The sequence below is a fragment of the Oryzias latipes genome, chromosome 13, assembly GCF_002234675.1.
Source record: "Oryzias latipes chromosome 13, ASM223467v1".
Classification (NCBI taxonomy): Eukaryota; Metazoa; Chordata; class Actinopteri; order Beloniformes; family Adrianichthyidae; genus Oryzias; species Oryzias latipes.
Window position 1 is genome coordinate 20686153 of NC_019871.2, and position 21521 is coordinate 20707673.

At 40.2% G+C, this 21521-nt stretch overlaps 1 protein-coding gene and 1 non-coding gene across 3 annotated transcripts; both read right to left on the reverse strand.

The window, feature by feature from the left end:
- Window positions 1–1693: 1693 nt before the first annotated feature.
- Window positions 1694–19422, reverse strand: p2ry6 (pyrimidinergic receptor P2Y6). 2 transcript variants are annotated; one of them, XM_023961808.1, is made up of 3 exons: window positions 18998–19422; window positions 4415–4854; window positions 1694–3937 (listed from the first exon to the last, which is right to left on the reverse strand). In XM_023961808.1, the coding sequence occupies exons 2-3, from the start codon at window positions 4843–4845 to the stop codon at window positions 3229–3231; spliced, it is 1140 nt and encodes a 379-aa protein (XP_023817576.1). In that variant the 5' UTR covers window positions 4846–4854; window positions 18998–19422; the 3' UTR covers window positions 1694–3228. The 2 variants fall into 2 exon arrangements, with proteins under 2 accessions (XP_023817576.1, XP_023817577.1); XM_023961809.1 differs by lacking the exon at window positions 18998–19422 and adding an exon at window positions 12191–12367.
- Window positions 11615–11687, reverse strand: trnaa-agc. The gene has a single exon. It is a non-coding gene; the product is annotated as a tRNA-Ala (tRNA).
- Window positions 19423–21521: the final 2099 nt, after the last annotated feature.

Sequence of the window (21521 nt, forward strand, 5' to 3'; positions counted from 1 at the left end):
CCCATTAAAAATTTAAAAAAAAAATAGTTTATAAAAAGCTTAACTTTTGTTTTCACATCACTTTTTCTTTTACAATTTTTTTAAATCCTTTAATAGGTAGTAACATTTCAGATGAAAGCTTGAAGTCGCGCACAGCAGTGGCGCCCATCGGTTCAAAGAGGGTGGGCTCCGCAGCGCCCTCTATCCGCTAAACACCGCAATGTCAGGTCACAGGTGGAAGACGGAGCAGCAGTGAACCTGCAGTAGATTAACCATTTCATCCTCTGTAACACCACCTCCTCCTCAACGTAAAACATCAGACTGGGACTCCTCTTCTTCTAGTTAAAAATGAAGAGGGACTTCCAAAATATTGCAGTTTCCTACAAGAACAGAAAGAAAATAAATGCAATTTTATGCATTCATACAACAATCAGTGTTTTATAAAGCTTTACAATATAAAATCCTATAATCTCCTGTAAAATTAGCAAAAGAAAACAAATCTTTTAAGAAGAAAAAAACTAGAAAGTAGTAAAATTATCTGTTAATGCAGCAAGTCATTCTGTCCTGCAGCAGTCCTGGAATGAGGGACCTATGGAGCTGAAAATAAAATAAAATCCAGCAATGAAACCAAAACACATTTGTCCAGGCATATCCAAAGGAAGTTATAAAACTGTTATGGGATGCCCAGAGAGCCTACGGCTTGGCAATCATGTAGTGGCAAAGTGAACATTTTGGGAATTTTCACATTTTTGTAAAATATGGGGAAAGCAAACTTTTAAGTGATCTTCATAAAATGTCCCAAACGAGTATAAGGGTGTATTCAGACTGGGAAAACCATTTTAGTCCAGACCGAGTCCACTTTATTTGGTCCTGATTGAGTCCTGAACCACATAACCAAATATCTCTTTAGTCATTGCCCAGGAATAACGAGGGGGGGCAAAGCAAGGAGAGTTAGAAACTGCTGTGGCGCTAAACCAACAGAAAAGCCTTTTTTAAGTGTTTTTCTTTTCATGTTGCAGCCAGAGAGGTCTGGATCTTATAAAAATATATATATATAGAAATCTAGAAGCAAGAAGTTCCATACAAGCATTTAATAGGGGGAAAATAATCAAAAGAGATAATTGTTGGAATATTATACAGCCCAATAATAAGAACATTTCTTTTGCTAACGTGAAGCAAATGGTTTGTATTTTTGGAGTGTTTATTAATCTAATAGTAGTTTTTCTTTTATTACAGAGACAAAAAACTATAGTTTATAGTGGAAATGATTCAGTTTAGAACAAAATGTGAACAAAATGAGAAAACCATCTTAGTACAAGTTGGCCCATCTTAGTGAATCCTGTTAAAATCTAAAACTAGCACTTATATTTTTGTTTTCAAAATAAATACATTGAATGCCCAACTAACTTGATTGTCATATAAATGAAAACCCCTTAAAATTGAATACAACATTAAAGTTAAATGTTCTCAATCTTAAATTAGGTTTTTCTCTTGTTGAGAGTTTGTAGCACAAGCATTTAGACTCATTTTGAAAACAGTTTCCTAAGATCCTATCTTTGTCTAGATCCTAAAAAGAAAATCTGGACTGTGTTGATTTTAAGAAAAGCTTGGAAAGGTGTGTAGAGCAAAGAGAATGTAAATCAACTTCAGACCTGCTAAAGTGTCCTGAATGTCTAAAAACAGGGTTTGAAATCTTTGCAAGGATCACAAACAGTTTGCACTGTAATACTTTTATTAGCTTTCTTTCAGTAAGAATCGCCTTAAAGAACAAAACATCTTCACACAAGCATCAATGGCCTCACAGTGACAACTTTGCAATTTGCAAAAGTTTTTTTTTGCAAAAATAAAAGTCTAAAATAACTTTATAATACTGGCTGGATTTATTTTTTCATAAAATGACAGTTTGTTACAAACAACATTTGACCCAAAACCGCTACTTTAGCTTTTGCTGAAGCCAGCAGCACAACACACACAGTTCACGATAACACACTTTTACAATGCTTAGACACATAGCAGGTCAACACAACGTTCAAGTACAAAAAGCTCAGAGTTTCCAAACATTTGCTGCAATTAAGATGCACCAACATCACATGACTGTCAGGAGGCTGAACTCACAGACACAATAAATATGATGAAGCTGCTGCAGGAAAAACTTGGTCTCCATCAGGCCCCCCTCCTCACCTGTCTGACCTGAAGACAGATGTGGCCTCCAGATGCATCTACCATGCAGCTAAATACTCACAGTGCACTCTGCAGATCTTAATAGGTCAGACATTATAAAACAATCCTTCAGTTTTATAAATAGCTGAATTTTAGGCCATTTCTCCTGACAGCCTCAGAATCAGGATGAAATAAATCAATGATGGTTCCCCATCCTCACCAAACGCTTTCCTTCAGCTCCGTGGAAACAATCCACCCTGATGACTCCAACATGTAGATGTCACAGAAGAAAAGGTCTCAATGTTTGTCCATCACTTCAACACAGAGATGAGAGCTCCACCCAGTGGTGGAATTGTGCAACAACAGGTAGAGAGAAAAACACAAACTACCATCATATTCAACATTTTACAACTTTCATCATCAATTTTTCTGAGTGCTTTAAAGGTTTTTCTTTCCATATCAAGATAAACCACGAATATCCTTAAGTATTTTAGATGTTTCATTAAAAAAACATCTGTATTTGTCCTCTCACTCTGCATTTAGCTTAAACAAAATCAATAACACAGAAGATACGTTTGCAGCACATTAACATTTCAGTGTTTCTAAATTCTGCCTTTGTTACAAAATGGAAAAACTTTTATTATTTTACATGAGGGCTGCGCTGTGGCCTCACACTTTTTCTAATTTAATGTTTCAATTTTTCTAATTTTTGCTGATTTGGATTTGAAATATAAAAACAGTAAAGAATATTTTTCTTTATTTTCCATCAGTTTACAGAAAAGTAAACTGATAGGATCTTAAAGGATTTAACGATAATGAACATCACTGTGTTTTTGTCAGAAGATGCTCTGAATTCAGAGGCCCAGTCAATAGCAGGATCCTCCATCTGCCATTTCTGCCCCCACATTACATTTGCAGCAGGTTGTTTTTCACAGAGAAAAGACTTCAGTTGTTCTGTATTTTAAAGCTCATATCTACAATAAAGAGATGCAGAAGTGCTATGTTTTTTAAGCTGAACTAAGCATCAGTTTGTTGGCTCCAGACTGAAGCATCACCTGTTAAAAAGCAGCTACTTCACACTTTGCAGCATCAGGACTTTGACACAGCGGCGCTGTAGGATCTGCTTCCTGTTGGGGGGGCTTTGTCCCCCCTTGCTGTGACCCTGAGCAGCAACCTCCTGGTGCTGCGGCGGTAGCGCGGCTGAGTGAAGTAAAACAGGATGGGGTCCAGAAAGCTGTTCATGCTGGCAAACGGCCTGGTGCTTTTATAAATGATGGAGAACAGGTTCCTGGTCTCACAGGAGGCGTGGGGCAACGTGCGCACCACCTGATAGACGGTCTTGGTGAGGTGAAAGGGCAGGAAGCTCACGCAGAACACAGACGCCACAACAATGATCATCCTCACAGCCCTGTCCCGTTTCTCCCCTGTTGCCATGGGGACGCCCTGGTGGGACACCGGGCGGCAGAGGATGCGGGCCATCTGACAGTAGCAGACCATCACTCCTATGAGGGGCAGCAGGAAGCCTAGCAGTGTCAGAGCCAAGCCGTACGGGTAGTAGTCGCCGGAGCGCTGCGGCGTGCTTAGGTCGTAACACACCGTGCGGTTTCGCTGGGTTCCGGTTGAAGCAAAATAAAACGTTGGCGCGCAAAGGGTGATAACCAGCAGCCACACCCCTCCGCAGATGAGCCACACCTTCTTGCGACCTCCCTGTTTGTGCCACACAGCTAGAGGATGGCAGATGCCCATGTAGCGCTGCATGCTGATGCAGGTGAGGAACAGGATGCTGCCGTGGAGATTACTGAAAGAGGAGAACAGGACAGCTCTGGTGACCATCAAGGCCGGATACAGGCAAACTTTGGCTGCCTGCAAGAATCCAAAATGAACTGTAGAAAACACCAAGAAAACACTACAAAATGAAAAACAAACAAAAGAACAATAAAAACAAAAAATGAATTAGATTTTAAAAAATCTAAGGAGGGATGGACGGACAGATGGACAAATAGACAGACATAAAAAGAAAAAACAGGATAAATGCAGCCTCAAAGGGGGCGCAAACCAATGTCCTGCTTGTGCTAGCCCGGTAAATGCCGGGGGTAGCATTCAACACAAAAGCTTTTAGCACATCAAATAGATCGAAGGAGAAGGTAGATGAACTGATATGATGATAAGATGATTCTCTAAGCACTTTAGAAGCCTGGAGGGACTTGACACCCAAACTCTCAGCACATCCAGACTTGCACCCCAAACCCAGGAAAAAACTCAGGGATGAACCTACCTGTAGAACTGAAACCTGACTAGTTTACAGGTGAACTCCCCAAAGGGCCAGTAGTCGTGGCTGGCGTAGTTGTAGATGAGTAAAGGAAGTGACATCACATACAAGAAGTCTGCTAAAGCCAGGTTGAGCATGTAGATGTTGCTCCTGGACAGATTGGGTCGAGTCCTCCATATCTTCAGAATGACAGCAGCATTGAGTGGGAAGCCGAGCAGGAAGACGATGGAGTACACCGCAGGAAGTAGAATCTGCTTGAAGTCTTCCTTGTAGGTGCAACGAGGAGAGGCCGTCTCAGCGACGCTGCTGCTGTTTCCGACGGAGAAAATATCTGCCCCGTACGGCTCTGTGGGATGAAAGCTGGTGGAGAAAAAGTCCCACGGAAAAGGATTGGAGATGAGGGTCTCTGTGGGGAGGGAGTTGGACGATGGGGGCATTTTCCCAATCTGAGGTAAGAACACATAGTTTAGGTTAAACACAGTAGAGTTTCAAGTTTGGAACAAAACTGTCAAATTCTATTACGACAACCATATAAAAGCAAAAAAGCAACAAACTGAAAATGAATCCATCCTGGAGTTTTTACAGGATAGCTGCAAATCCACAGCTGTCCACCAGAGGGCAACAAAGGTTTCTCATTTTCTTTTGCATTTTGCATGTGACCCTGTAATGGATGGGTGACCTATCGGTGTCAACCCCACCTCTGCCCTGCAGGGGCTGGGATAAGCTCCAGCAACCCTGAAAGGAGTTATAAGACTTTCTCTAATAACAGTGTTTTGTGTGTGTGTGTGGTTCTATCGTGTTATTGTGGCATTTTATTGATGATGGAGATGGTTTAAAACAGATTTTTTGAGTTTTTCTTTATTCAAAACGTTGTGAATCAGGAGCAGACAGAAAAATAGCCATTTGAAAAAGAGCTCATTTGTGATGTAGAAAATACATTAGGCGGGCCACAAGCTCCCTGCTCTGCTCCATTCTGATGATCCACTTGTAGACGACTAGATTCATGTATGTCTTTGTTTTCCTTGTCTGAGCTGGAATCTGGATCATAATTTTACGGCTGGATAACTCCAATATTGGTAGGCCTTTTTGTTGCACCACTTGTGTTAAGTCAGGGTTGGGAGGGCAAGTAAGCTAGAGGGAGACAATGTAAACAGATGGATGACAGGAAGTAGAGGGGGTCTTATTCCACACCAACAGTCCCGCCCATAACCCAGCGGCAAATATCTTATGAACTTCTATTTGTCAGAATAACCATTTATGCTCTGCTACCGTTCTCATAACATGTTTTTGATAAGTAATTCAAGACCAATCAGATGCCTTAATAATAATCTATAATCTAATGATCTCCTTCAACTTGCATCAGACACCTGTTCCCACAGGTATACCATTTTCTCTGGGTGATGTCACACTCACTCATTTACAGACAATGGTTTTAGTGCAGCATCATTTTAAAATAGTATTAGAAACAAGTCAAATTACAGTTTTGATGCCAAGCCTAATTTCCTTACATTCCTCAATTCCTCTTTATCCCAAATTAAGGGTAAATTACGAGAATATGGCTAACCTTATAGTTTTTAATGAAACCTAAAATGTTGAGCATCAAGGAAATGAGTTTCAAAATGTATGAGGTCACTTCCTGTCAGGTGTGACTTAGCTTAAGGTAACAAATGGGATTTAGCACAGACTGTCTGGACTCCCACCTTCATCTCTGGAAAAATAAAGGAGAGATTAATGAAAAGTATACCCCCCCCCCCCCCCACCCTCCAACTTCACACATCTTTTATGCAGTTGAGAAAGTCCTTTGCTGGAACTAGTTCCTGCAGCCTCAAAAAGGGTGACTCACCGCATTTCACAACTTATGTGTGCAAGAGAGTAAATGTGCACCGATATATGAAAGGTGAAGGGAAAAAAAAGCACATTTTTGATAAAGTGTGTGCCAGGCCAAGCCCTCGGTGTGTGTGTGTATGTGTGTGTGCATGAACATTATGTGTCTACAGTCATTCAGTATTTCATCATTTAAGCTTTAGTAAATGAAACGAGGAGAGGAAAATGTGAAGCAACCAAATAGTCGTAAGTAGTAAAATGCACAAGTATTCCCGCAGTCTGCACCCCTGCACAATTGTCTTTTTCATTGAGAAAGACCACATCTCCTCCAACTTGCATCAATCACCTGTTTACACAGTAAAAATACTAAAGGAGTTTTATATGATAGAGATGTTTGACATGTTTGCAGGAATGAAGAGACAATCTCCTACAGCAAAAAAGCTTTTAAAGTCCCACTCCGATCATCTGTTGATCTATTGTCTGTATTCCCAGGGATCTTTTGATTATGAACACCGTATGTCTTCTAATAGTAGCCTCGATGTTTATTACAAAAAATTTGGCAGCAACCTGAGTCGTTTTCCAGGACATAGTTTCTGCAGAGCGGCAGGAGTTTATTACAAATTCACCTCGGAGTTGTGGGCGGAACTGTTGGTGCGGAGCGACCCCGCCCCCCCATCGCTGAAAGCTGTCTGTGTACACACTCTCCCACTAGCTTACAGCCCCTCACACCCCAAACCTAAAAAAATGGTGAGCAATGTTGGAGCTATCCGGCTGTGGAGTTTTAGGCCTGATGCCAGCTCGTACAAAGACACACATGGATCTATTTGTCTACAAAAGTACTCAGAGACAATTTCAAGCTTAATTTTCTCAATCAATGTCCTCTATCACCAGAGAAATGCCAGAAGAACATGTTAAAAACACCAAAACTACCATTTTCATTGGAGTGGGTCTTTAAAATGAGATGCAGCATGTGATCAGAGGTTATCGCAGGTCAAACCTTACAGTCAAATTTGTTCTGTTTTCACACTTGTGATGTTTTTTTTACTGCCAAACATTTCACCCACTCATCCTCCATTTTTCTTCTTCAAATTGAGATTTTTTTCTTTACTAAAAGTGAAAGTGAGTTTAAAAAAAATCATTTAACCCTTGTGCTATCTTAGATGACCCCACCCTTACATTGACTTGTTCTCCCTACCATGACAAAAGTGGATAAAGGTGGAAAGATTTCATGTAATCCATGGACACCAGTGAAGATCACAAATCATTGAAGAAAAAAGGTTCAGAGCACTGTCTAGTGGGTCTAGATGACCCCACTCCCAATGGTAAAGTGCCTAGGATAGCACAGGGGTTACTCAAATCCACAAAGGTTCTTTTTAAGTCATTTATTGTGCTATAAGAAACAAAAAAAAAACATTTGAGAATGCATCATTTTAATAAAAACCTTTGAAAGCTTTATATATGTATAAAAAATTGTCAGAACCATAAAAAGTTGGTTTTGAATTTGCCAAGTAATTAAGAGTGGGAACTCTGCCTTAATCACAGGGGTTTTCTCTTAAAAAAGCAGCTAAAAAACAAACAAACAAAACCCTTTTTTCCTCGATTTATGAAGAATCATAAAAGCTTCGATGTGCAGCAGGTAAAGTTTTTCCTTTCCTCAGCCGTCAGCTGATGCTGCAGGTATGAAATATCAGAGCAGGAAACCAGTCAGTCCATAAACCCAGTGACAGGCAAGATTCATGTCTGCATAGATACCCTGACCACTAAATTTGCCCTCTGAGTAACCGTGATCTGTGCAGAGGGCCACAAACCCCCCCTACTGCCAACAGTAACCGTAGTAGTCGGAAGCTTTTTTGAACAATTTATTAACTCAGAACTTGATAGCAATTTTTTTGTAGAACCTCCGCATCTTTCTTGAAAACATTTATCTTATTGTTTATATAATGTTACTCAATAATTCCACAACAAACCAGAAACTATGCAAAAAACTGTATTCTGAGGAGTAAATGTGGTCATCTTTTTCCTGTAAAAATCTTCAAAATTAATAATAGGCCATTTTTATGTTTCATAAAATATGTAGGACAAATTGTTTCAGTCAGCCAAGATGCACAGATTTTATGTTCATGATTGCACCTAAAGCTGCACGTATTAGCCTAATCCTAACCCTTCTTTTGAGTCCGTTTAGAACAGTGTTTTTCAACCAGTGTGCCGTGGGATATGGTCAGGTGTGCCGTGGGAAATTGCCCTCATTTACTGATCTAAAATAATTTTCCATCTCCAGGATTTCAGCTCTTTGTTCATCCAAACAGGCCTGATAAAACACTGAGTAGTTCGGAACATGAAAGATCACAAAAGACTTTTTTCTTTGTGTTTATTTGATTCTATTAAATACATTTTGATAAGAATGAGGGTACCGCGATTTAGCCGTAGCTAAACTGTTTTTAGGAAAAGTCCCGCCCCTTTAACTGTCTCCACCAATCATTCTTGGAGGCTTAATCACACGTCATCAGTCTGACCAATCAGAAGTGGTTAAAGTCTTCCCTTTCTTGTTCTGATTCTGCTAATAAAGTCTCTTAGTGCCAAAAAAAATAACATCTAAAGCTCGTCTTTAGTGGTGTAGCTTTCCACAGAATCCGGTATCAGACCGTGGAAAAAGTGAACAAAACAATGAAACTCAGAGACGCTAGTCTGTCTGAATTCGGTGGCTGTTTGCACCACAACTCCCATGATGCATGTGGTTAAAGTGACAGTGTCTTAGCGCACAATGAGTCGTCCTTGTTAAACATCTTGAAACAACGAACACAATTTTTAAATCTTCTTACTTAACTTTTATTACATCTTTTAGAAAAAACAGCTGCTGCTTCCAGCTTTTTCTGCCACAATTATCACAAAGGGTCTGTAGATCAACACAGACTTTGAGTTTTTTCTTTTTTTTAATTTTTGGATTCTGGTGTGCCCTGGGATTTCTGTCAAAGTTAAAGTGTGCCGTGGCTGAAAAAAGGTTGAAAAACACCGGTTTAGAAGATCATCTCGCTTTATTCCGCAGCTTTATTTTTCTACAACTAGCTAATTCTTCGTCTACACCCATTTTCGGTATTTTAGAGAGTTCTGCACATGCAAAAATTGATTCCGTTTGAAAGTGTGGCGTATGTAAACGCTTGTTATGATTGGATGAAGTTTTTCTGGGTCTGTTTACAAAGTTCAATTCTAATCTGATCTTTGATCGGATCAAAGATATGTGGCGCATGTAACCCTAGTTACTGACTGCAGGACCATATTATTTTCGTAACAAGGGAAAAAAAAACTCAAAAAGGTACAAAACGTCAAAAAAAGACGTCAAAAGAAGGAAAAAAGCCCAAACCGACATTATCAGTGCGTACTAGAACACGAAATGCACAAACAGACACACAACCAGAACCACAAAAACATCCAAATTGTTTCAGCAATGTTAACGGAAAAAAAATGAAAAAGATTTGAAAAGCCCTCAAAGAAAAGGAATAAGCCAAAAAAGACATGACCAGTGTTTAGCAAAAAACAACATACATAGTCTATGTGGTTAGGACATAGATAGTCCTAACCACAAAAACACTCATATTATTTCTGCAACGTTTCGTTATTATGGCCCGCAGCAGAAGTTACTAACGCCAAGGACCATATTGGTTTCACAGTTGGAAAGATTTCTGCGTCTTTGAGGGAAATTTTGACCCTCATACCGTATAGAAATGAATGGGCCGAAAATTGCTAATGGGGCCAAAGAAAAAAAAATCAAAATACAGTTACGAAAACCAAAAAACGTGTCGGGGATTTCTCGGGGAAGGTTTGAAATCATTATGGGATGGGCACACGACCTACGACTTGGTGGCCATTTTGTTGGGAACTATGAGAATTGGCGATTTTCACGTTTTTCGACAATATGGGAACACAACATTTTTGTTTGTGCGAACAAACACATGCCGCCAGCTCAAGTCTGCAACTACCTCAGGTATCTCGTCAACCTTTGACCTCGGGAAGAGGCCGCCATCTTGAATTTTCAAGAAAAACTTTACTTCCAGGTACAAACAAAAACTCGTCTTAGGGATTTTTATTGGTTGTCTCGTAACTTCTCAGACATCAATGGCAAGCCACTATGGAAAAAGTGGCGTACTCTTATCACTTGCATATTTTGCATATGGAATACTAGGAAAATTCAATGAATGCATCCATGACTGGAACTGAACATATTAATATACATTGGGAACGAACATATAAGGAATGGGGGCGGGGTTAGCAAAAAAACAACAAAGGACAACCAAAAGGACATCCAAAAGTTTACTTTTGCCGATTCATCTGAAACTGCTGTCGATCTGTTCATTATCCCCAGGCGATCAAAACATAAAATCGTTGCTATGGAGACAAAATCAACAGAAAAGCCGCCATTTTGAATACGGTGGATTATGATAATCTTAAGCAATGTGTTTTTTCTGAGTCAGTTAATGATGCTGATCGCAATGCTAGCACTTTTAGCCACATTAACATAACTAGCAAAGTTAGCATTATTAGCATCTTAAGAAATGTGTTTTTCTGAGTCAGTTGATGATGCTGATCGCAATGCTTGCACTTTTAGCCACATTAACATAACTAGCATAGTTAGCATAGTTAGCATCTGAACCAATGTGATTTTCTGAGTCAGTTAATGATGCTGATCGCAATGCTAGCACTTTTAGCCACATTAACACAACTAGCAAAGTTAGCATTATTAGCATCTTAAGAAATGGGTTTTTCTGAGTCAGTTGATGATGCTGATCGCAATGCTTGCACTTTTAGCCACATTAACATAACTAGCATAGTAAGCTTTATTAGCATCTTAAGAAACGTGTTTCTCTGAGTCAGTTGATGATGCTGATCGCAATGCTTGCACTTTTAGCCACATTAACATAACTAGCATAGTTAGCATCTGAACCAATGGGTTTTTCTGAGTCAGTTGATGATGCTGATCGCAATGCTTGCACATTTAGCCACATTAGCAAAACTAGCATAGTTAGCATAATTAGGATCTTAAGTAATATGAATTTTTAAGTCAAGTGATGATGCTGATTGCAATACTGGTATTTTTCGCCACATCAGCATAACTATCATATTTAGCATAATTAGCATTATAACCAATGTGTTTTCTTAAGTCAGTATATGATACTGATTGCAATGCTAGCAATTTTAGCCACATGCAGCTCATTTAGCCTTTCAGAAAGAGATAAGGGAGTAGATGTGTGTAGTGTGTTCCAGCCAGACCTCTCCAGTCATCTGGAGCTTTAGATATAGCTGGCACATCATCTACATATAGTTAGATCTTTCAGAACTTATCGTCTCGAAAGTAGCTTGCATGCCGAAAAAAAGTGAGCACTCCTGCTCTGGAGAATGCGGGCATCGATCCCGCTACATCTCGCATGCTAAGCGAGCGCTCTACCATTTGAGCTAATTCCCCTCCCCCTGCGCACAGCGGAGAGTGTCTTTTAGCCCAACACCTCTCCACCCACAGGCTGCCTCGCCTTCATGCTTTCTGGTATGTGCTCATGTGCACACACTTGCATGCACGTGCAGACCCTCTGCAAGCTCCTGACGCAAAGGTCGGCCAGTAGTGTGACACCAGACTATTTTTAAATGGTGGTAGAAGGACTGACTAAACTTTACAGCTTTAGGCTTCCTGAATCACTGTTTTTAATCCCAGATTATCCAAACAAAACTATGTCATTAAAGCAGACTGTTGCTGCTGCTGTTTGAATACAGATTTTCAAATGTCACTGAAGACGAATAAACTCAATGAAAATTCAGTCTAAACTTTACATTGACTGTTGTTTTGGTTTCTTAGGTAAAAGGCAGATAAAGGACGTCAGATCATTGGTTTGCATGTCAATGTGCTCAGTGACGTAAAGACCTTCACAAACACCACCCAAAACTTTCACAGCCAGTCAGTGTTTGTCTGAGTACCTTCAGGAGAAAGCTTCTCTGTAATCATCTTATCTGAAAGTGTGGGCTTCTGGCAGATACGGCCTCAGGGGAAAACACCACAGACACGCTCTGCTCCTCTTCAAGCAGGACAGGAGAGCAACTGGGGAGCTCTTCAGTCCTCATTTCTGTCCTATCAGTGATCTCCGCTGTCCCTGATTATTCCAAACAAAGACGCAGATCACATCATTCCCCGCCCTCATATCCTGACTAATGCAGCTGGGAGGGAAATCGCTTTCTTGATCACACAGTGGTGATAAATAAAACTGTTTACAGCTTTAGAGGAGAAATACAGCCGGAGGGTGGGGGGCACAAATATGCCAACATGTTAATAGTAAAAATATAAGTGCTAAAAAGTCAAAGGTTCTCAGTCAAATTTCCATCCGTCCAACTTCAAAACTCACTGAATACCTTTGAGGGTCATGGGGTATGTATGGTGACAAATAGGGGCCAAAAATGTTGAAAACCGAAAAACAACAACTCGAAACTGAAAGCTAAAAACTAGTGTTAAAATAAATATAACCAAAACAGACTTTGAAAAAAAGAAATGATGATCAAATATAACCATGATTTCTCCTTGTTGACGGAGAGCTTACCGGGATGTGAATGAACCCAGACATTGAGACATGATTACTGATGCTATTGTAGAGCTTTTTAAAAGAAATCAATCTGATCTCTAAACATCCTTCGTGTCTCTGACATGCACTGTCACGAGATAAACACTGACGGAAATGTGAAGATATCTGCTGTTATTACAAGTATTAATTACATTTGTGTTTATGAATAATTTATCACGTGAATTATTGTTTCGTGGGAACGAATTAAACATTTCCTGGGAACTAAATGTTATTTCGTGGGAACAAATAAATTATTTCGTTGGAAGGAAATTTTTTTTTTTTTTACTCATGTCAGGTCAGGGGCTCCATAGAAAACGACTCCAAGCCGTGTAGTTTTTATTCTATCTCACATTGTAAAGATTTTCATTGTCTGTAAAATACAATGATGCATTCAGGGGATGTTCTTCTATTTTTCGGCGCTGTAATTCAGTTGGGGGAAGCTCTCTGTTGTTAAGTAATACACAAATTCGTGCGGTTACTGTATTATCCTCTATTTAAACTGCTCGGACAGTCTTAATGGAGGCATAACCGTTGGAAAATGCTACCGGGAGCTGATCTTATTATTTATTTTTATGAATAATTATTTAAATTATCTTTTTTGATAAAGCAGCGTGCGTGTTCGCACGAAATGCCGCATTTAAAAGCCAGTTGGAAAAGTTATCTTCAAGTGTTTGACACTTTGACGGCTTAGTCAAAGATCTCAGCATAAATATTGAAAAATACAGTTTGAATTAAATTAAATTGAATTGTTTTTTTGTTTTTAGCTCAGACCAATATTTCAACTTGAATTTTTTCAACTAGTTTTCTGTTTTTGGGTTTCAAATCTTTATGGCCCTGCTTTGACTCCATACAATCCCAGCTGTTGCAGGGCGAAGGCAGGGTGAGTCAAATTAATTTAACCCTGGATTACCCAATAACTATTTTTTGGGGGCTTTGAATTTTAATTCAATTCAATTCAATTCAATTTTATTTGTATAGCCTAAAATCACAACAACAGTCGTCTAGATGGGCTTCGAAGTAAAACATGAACTTAAAAGGATCACGAATACAAAGAGTTCAATAGGAAAATACTAAAATGAACTAACAAACTGACTAAGCTATACTGGCATCCCTGCCCCTAGACCCCCCTTCGCGGTAAGGAAAAACTCCCAAAAAAAACGGATTCCGGAAAAAACGAAGAAACCTCAGGGGTGCCCACATGAAGGAGGGATCCTCCCCCAGGACGGACAGGCGATTTAACTGGCCTTTTTTTTGTGTTCATTTTGGGTAGCAGCATTTAGAAGTGACCAAGAAAAAAAAAAGAATTTAATAGCCTAAAAAAAAAGAAACAGCCAAAAAATAGTAAAAAAAGAAATAAATATTAAATGATAAGTTTACCTAAATCTAAAGTTGTATTTTGTTTTTGAATAATAGCCAAGGGTGGTTACAGCAGAGCCCCCCCAGAGGGAAGCCATGTTCGTTTTGTGAAAACAGACACGCCCAGCAACTCAGCCTTTAGTCAGAAGAAGAACACAAGTAACTACTGGCATAAAAGTGGGTTAAAAAGTTGTGCCACTATTTCCAGTATTGTGCCTCAACGTCAACAGAACATTTGCTCTGTTGGATTTCCAACAGGGACAAACAAATACAAGCAAATCCTTCCATCACTTATTTCCACTTTCTGACCCTGGGCTGCAAGCACAGAAGTCCTCGCCTGTCCTGCTGAGACTCGAAGGGGAAAACGTGTCAACGCATGTTGTCTTTAGAATTTGTCCTCAGAGTTTCATTTGGCGTTCAAAGGCTGAGAGTCACCCCAGCATGCCGCTCTTTCAGGATTTATTTTTTGCTGAAAAAAGTCAGTCAAATTGTTTGCAGTTTTTAAACCCAATTATTCCAGAGCTTGTGTTTCTCTGAAGGGAAAACTCCTGCTGCCATTGCTCACCTTAGGGCTGCCGTGTTCATCCGGAGTCATTTCCTAATCGAATAAACAGTATTTGGCTCAATTAGTCACTCATTACTGACAGACATGCTCTTCCCCCAAAATCATTTTCCTCAAAAATGAGAGGCAGAAGCATCTGGAAAAACAGTTTCTGTTTCTCCTTCTGGAGGCTGAGCTTTTTAAAGGTCTGTCATTTTATTCTGAAGTCTCAGTTTTTTTTTAAACATAAAATATCTGCACATTTTTAAGACATTAATTTGAGTCATTGTAAATTTTTAAATTTTTGGAAAAAATTGGAAGAAATTCGCAATAATTCAAAAGTTGTAGTAATTCAAAGTTAGTAGAATAGTCTTTTGCATTTGCAGTGATGAGAACATTCCTGACGCAGAACCATCTTCTTCTCTGAGTTGATCCTGCAGATGAAGGAACTGCATTCTTCTACCAGCTGCTGCCACGGCAACGGGCCTTGTTTAAACGCCTCCATCTTTGCCACCACATTGTTGTCTCTGTATACACAACAACAGCTGATACACAGAGTGAGCTGCGTAAAGACAGAAGAGGAATGCGGCTTCTGCGTGGTTTGAAATGCAAAAACCTGGTTCTGGGTTACAGGAGAAGATCGCAACCTGGTCATTCACAGTGGGAAACCGTTAGTGGACAGCCCAGGAGTTTCTCCTAGAGTCCTTTCTTCTCCTCTCAGGTGTTTCTGGGACTAAGCAGGACATCGGCAAGGCTGGATTTATGCATCAACAAATTTTTAAAATAAGTTTTAAAGTTTTTTTCTAGGCCAAATAAGCCTTTTCAGTTCGTTAGTACCCACTTTGTTTAGTCTAAGGGTGTATTCAGACAGTAAAAGTCAGTTGGTCCTGACCGAGTCCGCTTGATTTGGTTCAGATTGAGTCCTGGACCTTGTGTTTGGTCTGTATTCAGACTGCCGTCATGTGGACTTTCTTGTTTCGAACCAGAGATGGTAAAACAAAACCATGTGACTAAAGGTCTCTTTACTCACTGGCCAGGAATTACGAGGGCGGGGCAAAGCTAGCGAGAGGCAGAAATTATGGAAGTCCTGCCGTTTCCAATCCTTGTTGAGACAGTTCACTTATTCAAACTTTATATTTTGAACATCAGCATCAGCATTAGCTGTAGCATTCTTCATTGCTGCTTTGGTCCGGTGATGGCTTGCTGCAGTTACTGAGGAGACGCTAACAAATGTTCATGACATCTAGATTGTCAGGAAAACAGTGAGAAGCCATGCGTGTCACGTTAAAAGTTGTTTTGATGAGCCTGCAGTCATCCGCCCACATTTCAATGAGTTGTTGTGTCTCATCGTTGTGGTGACACGGCATTGTTTTAAGAGAATTCAGTTGAAGTTGTCAGAATGAAAATCCTGTTTTTTGAGTTCTTGATAAGTACTTGTGGCATTTTTCACATGAAAGAGAACAAATGTAATTAAAAAAATCATTCCTTTTAAATCGCTGTCAATCAAACTGTCGCAAAGTTTAAATTAATGAGCTTTTGTGATGTCACAACAGCACATGCACATTGCACAAGCTCCCTGATCTGCCCCGTCCAGCGTCCACAACAGGGGTCGGGAACCTTTTTGGCCAAGAGAGCCATAAATGCCACATATTTTGAAATGTAATTTCGAAAGAGCCATACAATAATGTAGTGTCCCTTCCCCACACTGAGGCACGGAGACTTAACCTCTTTTAAAGTTCTTTATTCTGGTTACTGCAGACCGCAACAAACGCCGTTCAATTAATTCAGCAACTCCTGAATCTCTCCCGCCGAGACGAGAGCGCTTCTCCCAACTTTATATTCCCCCCTCCCGCTGCAGCCCTCCCATTTCCCTTATTCGGCCCATAGCTGAACCCCATTGGTCCAAACTCCCTAACAACAGGCTGAGCGACAGAACTGAGGGCCAATCAGATCTCTGCTTGACGCGTTCAATGAACTCCAGAACTTTTAACGCGGCCCAACAGCCACCCAACTCAGTCCGCGACAATTTGTTTAAAACTAAATATACAAATGAATGTGTGCATTTGATTTAATTTCAACATTTTTAAAGTACAATAAGTCTGTGGATTCTTTTTAATAACATTGTTATTCTGTTGCTAATAAATGATGAGTATTTCTCGTGGTATTTTTGCTGATGGTCTAGTCTGGTTGATACGTGGTGAGTTTCTGCTTCATGCAGGCGTTGAGACTTTAAACGTGATCGTAGGTCTGAATGTTCTGTAGATGTGAGACAGACTGCTCACATGCAGACCTGGAGCCAAACACACACTCACACGCCACAGTGAGTGACAGGCAGCGGGTTTTACGTTTTTACAATCCCTGCGCGATTCACCTGCTGTCCCCACAACCCCTCACCCCCACCCTCTGCTTTCTCCCTCACACATCCCGTCCCCGCAACTGCGCGCTCTTTCTCAGAGACGGGAGCGCGCAGTTTTAGGTACGTCAATTCACAGGTTTCCAGCTGGTACAAACTCTGTGAAATAATAGATAATAGTAACTGATAGCGCTGGCGCAGATTTCTCTCTCTAAGCACCGCTACTACTGCGCGCCTCTGGCATCGCATCGCGCCCGAGAAGGACTGGTCTAATGAAAAAAAAAACTATAATTAAAGATTTGTCTGCGAGCCACATGTGACCATCAAAAGAGCCATATATGGCTCGCGAGCCATAGGTTCCCGACCCCTGGTCCACAAGCTCAGGTGTGAGAGAAGAGAAGATGGCACATTGCTGCGTTGCCCACACGTATTTTAAGTGCGTCCAAGGCTGGATTTTGTTGTTGGCTGCACTGTTTAAAATTAAACTTATAGTTAACATCCCAAATGTGTTCTCTGCATTTTTGTTCTCTCTCTGACTGAGTTTGAAGGCTTGCTGTCCCGCATTAACCAGAGAGGGTAAAAATAAAAACAAGAATAAAATCAGGGTACCTTTTTTATTATTATTACCTCTATAAAAATATGAAAAATGTCCTAAAGTTCAGGAGGCCAGAGTAGGCTGGCTCCTGATCAGATTGGCTCCCGGGAGCCGGCATAGTGATGGCGATCGCTCCATGAGCCCTGCAAATGACTGTCCATGGTGTTACCCACCTTCGCCCAACAGTAGCAGGGACGGGTCCTGCTGGGCGATTTGGTTCAGACAGGTAAAAGAAAAAACTTTTGACAATAGAGACTGTCAGTCGGTGTCGTTTGTGCCCCCCCCCGTGTCAAACTGAGGCTTCTGATAAACACGAAATATGGCTTCAGTAAAATCCCCTCCACAGCATCTTCTCTGCTTGGGTGGACTCAATGTCATCACATGACACATGACTGGAGACATTTCAGACCCTTTCCTCAATGCTGTTTCTGAACTGTTGGTCGGATCAGGCATGAGTTCAAAGAGAAGGTGGATGGAAGCCAACATCAAGGTGTGTTTGGATGCAGAGAATGTACAGACCTTCTAATAAAGAAGCAGGATTCCAACCCTGCTTTTGCATCTATTCACAGAAAGGAAAGTAATATAACACAAAGGACCTTATTTCATAAATTGAATCAACATGTTCCAGTTTCTACCAGTGTCATAACAAATGTTTAACCATGTTTTTGCTCCTGTTTTTGCTCCTAAACAGTTTTTCTTAATGGTTAGGTTTCGAGGAGAAAAAAAGAAACATGTTTTCCGAAAGTTCTACAGCATGGAGTTTCTGAAACCCCTTAATAAGTGCCTTAAAGGTCCAAGAAGCCCATCAAATGCTCCCGAGAGGCCTAAATATCTGTTTGTCGGTCTGTGGTTTCTGCTGTCATGATTCTGAGGTGAAGAAATGTTCCAAAAGAGAAAGATGTCAGTCAGCAAAAACACATGTCTATGAGTGACATGCCTGTAACACGGACCGTTCTGGAGGAAATCCATCTGAGTCTGAACCTTCATTGGATGAGTTATTAAATTCCTCATTTTTCCTATACTCATGAAAACAGAAGCAGTTTTGGGAGACAGCCCCGCTTACATTTATTTCAATATTTGAAACTGAAAAAACATAAATAGATCTAGATCTACTCCTTTGCACCACGTGCAATAATAACAACAAAAGTACATGCAGAATACATAAGACTTTGTCCTCCTAATCCACATGAGGAAAAACACGGGGGTCCACTTCTATTTTTTTTTGTCTTATTTAAAAAAAAAGTTTCATAAACGCAAAAAGGACGTGTGAATACCTGTTCCTGCAGAGTTTGCAAAGCTGACATGAAAAAGTGAGTGAAGGACTTACCTAAAGTTATAGAAGCAGAACGTAATCCCAGTTATTAGCTCCTCTTCTTCTTTTTTCCTCTTCTTCTTTGAGAGTGCGAGCAGAGTCACGAGCACAAGAAACTTCCTCGGCGTCCACACTCCACGACACGAGCAGGTGAGCTTCAAACCGCTGCCTGCGCTCGTGCGTGGTGCGTGTCGGACCTACTTTCTGCGGAGGCGCCTAATCGCTGCGCTGCGGCAAACCTCGCGGCATAAACGCGCGTGGTGGTGTTGCGCCACAGTGCGAAACAAAAGAAAAAACTTAACGAGAGGACGTTTCAGCGAATTTCCTGAACGTATTTCAGTGGAAAAATATTAAGGACTGTCAAAACAGACGTGTAAGGATCTGCAGGTGGACTCAGGTTTCGGTCTCTGAGCAGAACCGCGGATGAAGATCTGTAGAACAAGAGATGTCTGAATTTTCTCATTAAAAAAATGTTCATATAATATATTCCCCATATTTTCTTTTTCCATTTTTACACCTTTAAACCCTCAGCTTTTGAAAAAAAAAAAAAACCAAAAAACTATAAATCCAACTTAAAAAATGAAGCAATTACAACTAAACACTAAAAATACATTTCAGTTAATTTTTTTATTAAACAAATAAACATAGTCACACAAATTATAGCTTAAGAAAGACTGTAGTAACACAGACGTGCAACACACTACCCAGTTTTATAACTGTATCTAATCAAATACAGTCGTAAAAAGCTTGTGACTTTATAAAAACAAACTGAACAAACAGGATGTTGAAAGAAATCAAAGAGACGCCGTTCTCTGCAGAAAAACCTGTTTATTCATTAAATAAACATATCTGTCCAACAGGTTCTGATCCTTGCTGCTAAGTTTAAAATGAACTCTGTATTTATTTATGATTTGGGCGGTTTATATTGGTCTGTTTCAGCACTTCCAGGTCCCAGAGGGCTCATCATTTCTATGTCCTCTCATCCTGGTGTTGCTGCAAACAATCCTCTGAGGTTTCTGCAGCTGTTTTGCTTTGCATCTCCTCCACCACGCAGTCCTTTCAGAGGATAAAGCCGCTCAGTCTGATGCATCTGAGAGAAATCAAACTGTTTGGACAATTTAGCAAAGACATAATCCCTGCAGAAAATTTTAAAGATCAGAACTAAATATTTATTTTTGCATCATGTATGAAATGAAGTTGTCCATATGCTTAAAGCCATGTTTGTCAGAAGATAATAAGACAATTTATGTGTAATAACCAACCCAAACAACTTTTGGTGAACATTAACTCCTTATCAGGTCAAATTGTAAACTGAGACAGAATTAAACTGCAGCTGTTTATGAACAAACCAGGAGCGAGAAGGTTTGGTGTGATAAACCTTTCAGTGTGGGGCATCCTGTCTTTAAATTAGAACAAACTCTGCTGGGAAAACGGAGTTTTCTTGGTAATGGTAAGAAGTGTCAGCCGTCTCATTTTTGGGAATTTTATGAGTCTTTTATTGTTCTCCTCTGGGGTCAACATCACAGCTTCCGGCTCAGCGTCCGCTTCCTGTCAGAACAAAGCTCATAAACGGGCTGGAGGGAGGTTCTCTGCATTTACGCACATACAGTGTGGCTTGAAACTGGACAGGTATTTACCCTCATCCATCATCTGTAGCCTTGTAGGAGCTTTTTGTCTCCTATCCGGTTCTCTGAGACATTCACATCGGAACAAGAGTTGGTTAAATATCAGTGTTTTAGCTGCTTTTACATTTAAAAGTATTCAAGTGATTGTCCTGTCCTTTGTAAATATCCATCAGAGAACTTTAGAATTCACCTTGACATAAGAAACCCTGATGTTTTTCACTGTGCAGAAGCAGACGGTGAGGTCATAATGCTCCTCTCTCCAGGTCTGTAAGTCTTTGTGCAACAAAATATTGCATTTCTGTATTTTGTTTTTTAATTAAAAACATCGACTGAATGAGATTTGGCTGTTTTCCTGTCTCCATGAGAGGGAATTGAGTCTGAGGATCCAGATGGAGAACAAATCCAATTACGTACCACTATTCAGTTTATTTGGTGAGATATGAAAAAAACAAAAACTTATAGGAAACTTCAAAAAAATCCACATCCTTGAACATAAAAGCTTCAAGAAAGTATCATTTATTTCCAGGGAGCAGAATCACAGATGAGCAGACAAACAGCATTGATATAAAAACTTAAAAGCAGAAGAATGAAAAAAAAAACAACTCTTATGTTTCAGGAAAGTCTCAGATGATGATCTTCTGCAGCAGACCTTCTTCTGAATCACTTCCCTGCTGATGTGGAAACAGGCATGTGCAGACAAAGCTGCAGCCTTGCTCAAAGCTTAGCGGGGAGTTTTGCAATGACTGAGCCCACCTTCAGGATGCAGACAGTCATTTTAAACCACACACCTTTTTTTCAAAACGTCACCTGAAAAGGCAGATGAATTATCCTTTTATTTATTAATGGTTATGTTTACCTAACTGTGGTCAGAACTGCAGTTCCAACATAGAAACTTCAGCCCTTCATAAAACTAA

Coding starts and splice junctions, on each gene's coding strand:
- p2ry6 (XM_023961808.1), bottom strand. CDS start 4,845: ATGCCCCCATCGTCCAACTCCCTCCCCACAGAGACCCTCATCTCCAAT. Junction 3,938..4,414: donor GTCAGGTTTCAGTTCTACAG/GTAGGTTCATCC, acceptor CTCCTCTTTCAG/TAATCTCCACGGCAGCATCC.